Below are 3,676 nucleotides of genomic sequence, written 5' to 3' on the forward strand. Positions count from 1 at the left end.
TCCACAAGTCAATTAGGTTGTGAGATTATCCCATTTAAGGACAGGTTAGTATGTAAGGCTCTGGTTAACAGTTTCTCCTTCGGGCAGGAATTGGTAAAACAGAGAGTTCTGGAGTTTTTTATTCTTAATTATTAATTTTTTAAAATTGTTTTCCTTCTCTCTGCTGAAAGGTTTAGTAATTTTTTTTCTAGTATTTACTGTGTTACCCTTACCTCTAAAAGCATAGACTATTTATGGATTCACCTGGAGCTTTTACCTTTAGAGTTGTCTATATTAGGACTAACAATGAGTAAGTCAGGTTGTCTTACTTCAGCACTAGTTCATGCTGTGATATCTGCTCTAATGAGTCATTGCTGCAGAAAGCTATGGAGTTCTATGTCCACCTGACAATGTCTTTAATCATCAGGTCTGTGGTATTTCCTATATTCATCTTTATATCATGAACATGAACAGAGTTCTAGATATTTCAATCTGTTTACATGTTTACATGGTAAAATAACCAGTGATTCCCAGAAATCCTTTTTTTTTGACTGATAAATTATAATTTTACTGGAAACTAAAATGCCAGGAATAGTGTTGTTTATGGAGATGCTATTTTCCTATGTGTTAAAAACTCTTACTAAATGTTATGAACAAAACCCAGTATAATAATTCCTTATTTAATTTCAATTTGAAACTTCAGAAAAAATTAAAGAATGGGACAGAACAGACTTACACATAAAAAAATTTTAATGTCCTATTGGATATTCATGTAACTGAAAAAATAGTCTTCGCATTGTTCTCACCGAAGAATCTAGTTGTTCTTCCATAGTAATACAGTCTTTGCATGGCTTAATGTAGGTAAAGCTTTTGTGTTCTACAAAGAAGCATTGTCTTACTGAACCAGTCTGAGCCATCTAGAACTATAAGAAAACACATTTCCTCTTCAGGGAAAAGGTGGACAAGAGCCATTTTTATAATGTTCTGTTTTCAATGGTTGCATAGATTATGATATTGAGTTGGTAATGTCCATATGATGTCACAAGAAATTGACAATTATTACAAATTAGAACATTTACTAGAATAACAATGCTTAAGGGCAACACTAAACTCAAATTAAATAACCCTTGGACATTTTTACCCAACTATTTTAAATGTGGCAATTTTTTATCATTATTAATTTTCATTATTGTAGTATACTGTCAAGTTGGTTTCAATATAACACCCAGCGCTCATCCCAAGAAGTGCCTTCCTCCATGCCCATCACCCATTTCCCCCTCTCCACCATCCCCAATCAACCCCCAGTTTGTTCTTAGTATTTAAGAGTCTCTTATGATTTGCCCCAAGATTTCTTATAAGATGAAACAGAAACAAGAAATCTGAATATTTGGACAAAGAAACAAAAGAGAAAAAAAATGAATGTAATAAGTTATCAGAGATTGTAAATACAAATCACAATGAGATATTACCTTACATATTTAGAACAATTATCAAAAAGACAGGGAATAAGAAGAGTTGGTGAGGATGTGGGAAAATGGGAATCTCTTTACTGTTGGTGGGAATGTAAACAGGTGCACCCATTATGGAGAAAAGTTTGGAGGTTCCTCATGAAATTAAAAATGGAACTGCCATATCACCCAGAAATTCCACCATTGGATAATTACCCAAATAATACCAAAACACTACTTGGAAATGACATGATAATCCATATTTTAATTAAAGCATTATTCACAATAGCTAAGAAGCTAAGATAGGGAAACTACCTAAGTGATCCTAAGTATCCATTGGTGTGTGGATATATATTGATTTCAAATAAATCTAGCAACGTTATAACATTTATTGTTCACTTGTCCTATTTTAGCATTTGGAGAGATATACTAAATATATTAGAATTCTTATAATGATTAATACCATTAAGTTGGACAGTTTCCAATGTCACTTCAATGTATTAATAAAATCTTAGTACTCACAAATTAAGAGAATTTTTGCCTTTTAATTTATTGACAAATTACCACAAGAATAGAGTGATTGGGATTATAAAATTATTTTGTCAAATAGCAATTTTCTTAATTTTCTCCATTAATATAATCTTTGTCTTCAATCTTGGAATGGCATTGCTCCTAATGAGGGTAAAAGATGAAAATTAGGTATTTCTAAAGCAGCAGGATGAATGAGAACTTTGTCTACACTTATACAGGGAGATCCTCTGAATCACTCTTCTCAGAGCTCCCATCACCTCCTTGTTTCTCAGGCTGTAAATGATAGGGTTGAGCATTGGGGTCAGGATGGTGTAGAAGACAGCCAGAATCTTGTCCTCTGTTGGAGATCTCAGGGATCTTGGGCGTAGATAAGTGTAAGCAAAAGGTACATAGTATAAAGTCACCACTGTGAGGTGGGTACTGCAGGTTGAATAGGTCTTCTTCCTCCCTTCTACTGAGTGCATGCGGCAGATGGCAAGTAGAACACGACCATAGGAACATGCAATGCCAATGAAAGGAAACACAAGGAGGAGGGTGATGCTCACAAACACTGTGTACTCATAGACCCAAGTGTCCATGCAGGCCAGAGTCAGCATGGCCGGGACATCACAGAAGAAGTGGTTGATGGCTCTGGATCGACAATAAGGGATATGGAGGGCATACACAGTGTGGGCACAGGAGTTGATAGAGCTTATCATCCAAGATCCTGTTATCATCAACACACACATTTTTTTGGTCATACGAATGGGATAGTGAAGAGGAAAGCAAATAGCCACATAACGGTCATAAGCCATAGAGGCCAACAGTAATCCTTCTGCACCAGCTAATGTAATGAAGAAGAAACTCTGAACTCCACACCCTATGAATGAAATAGACTTGTTTCCAAAGAGATAATTGGAAGCCATCTTGGGGACAATGGTAGAGATGTAGTTCAAGTCCATGAGGGAGAGCTGACTAAGTAGAAAATACATGGGTGTGTGAAGATGGGTATCCAGGAGGATGAGGATTATCATGGACATGTTGCCGAAAAGAGCCATTAGAAATATGAGAATAATGAAAATGAAGAAGAGCAGGCCAATTCCTGATGGTGGGAATAATCCCAATAAGAAAAAATCAGTAGATGTTTCATTATTATTTTCCATGGAACACTAATTAGGCTTTCCCTGAGGAGAAACACATATACAATAAAAAATTAAGCTCTTAGTAGTTCATTTTTTTTCCAAACTGTGATTTATTAAAGTATCATTGTAACTTTTAAAAACTTAACACATATTTTGATATAACAATTCTGCCAGTGTTTGTCTCATAGATAAAATCTTTACAGGACATGCATATGTCTACAAAATGTTCATAGAAATTTGTAAATCTCTATGAATATACATGTAATATTTTTATTGAACTATATTTTATATTTCTACATAAATTTAGATATTATCTATATTTTATATATGTATTGTAAATGAATATAAATGCATAACTTACTGACATATATGTGAATACATTTTATGACCCCTAGACAATAATTTTTATTTTGTGCTTAAGCCCCAATATTTATGAAAATAATATAGCATAACAAATATATACTCTTTCTTTTTTCCCCACAATGCTTTCCAAATAGTTTTTTAGATCCTAAGCATCATTATCTTCTTTTTTCTCCACAAATCTACAATTAATAATTATTGCCAAATATATTAACATTAAACATATTTTTCTTCCTC

General features: G+C 33.8%; 1 protein-coding gene across 1 annotated transcript; it reads right to left on the reverse strand.

Moving 5' to 3' along the window:
- Positions 1–2,122: 2,122 nt before the first annotated feature.
- Positions 2,123–3,100, reverse strand: LOC115294068 (olfactory receptor 2L5-like). Its single transcript, XM_029941768.1, has one exon. The coding sequence runs from the start codon at positions 3,098–3,100 to the stop codon at positions 2,123–2,125; it is 978 nt and encodes a 325-aa protein (XP_029797628.1).
- Positions 3,101–3,676: the final 576 nt, after the last annotated feature.

This window comes from Suricata suricatta, chromosome 6 (genome assembly GCF_006229205.1).
Source record: "Suricata suricatta isolate VVHF042 chromosome 6, meerkat_22Aug2017_6uvM2_HiC, whole genome shotgun sequence".
Classification (NCBI taxonomy): Eukaryota; Metazoa; Chordata; class Mammalia; order Carnivora; family Herpestidae; genus Suricata; species Suricata suricatta.

Bases quoted from the DNA above. Each gene is read 5' to 3' on its own strand.
- LOC115294068 (XM_029941768.1), bottom strand. From the start codon at position 3,100: ATGGAAAATAATAATGAAACATCTACTGATTTTTTCTTATTGGGATTA.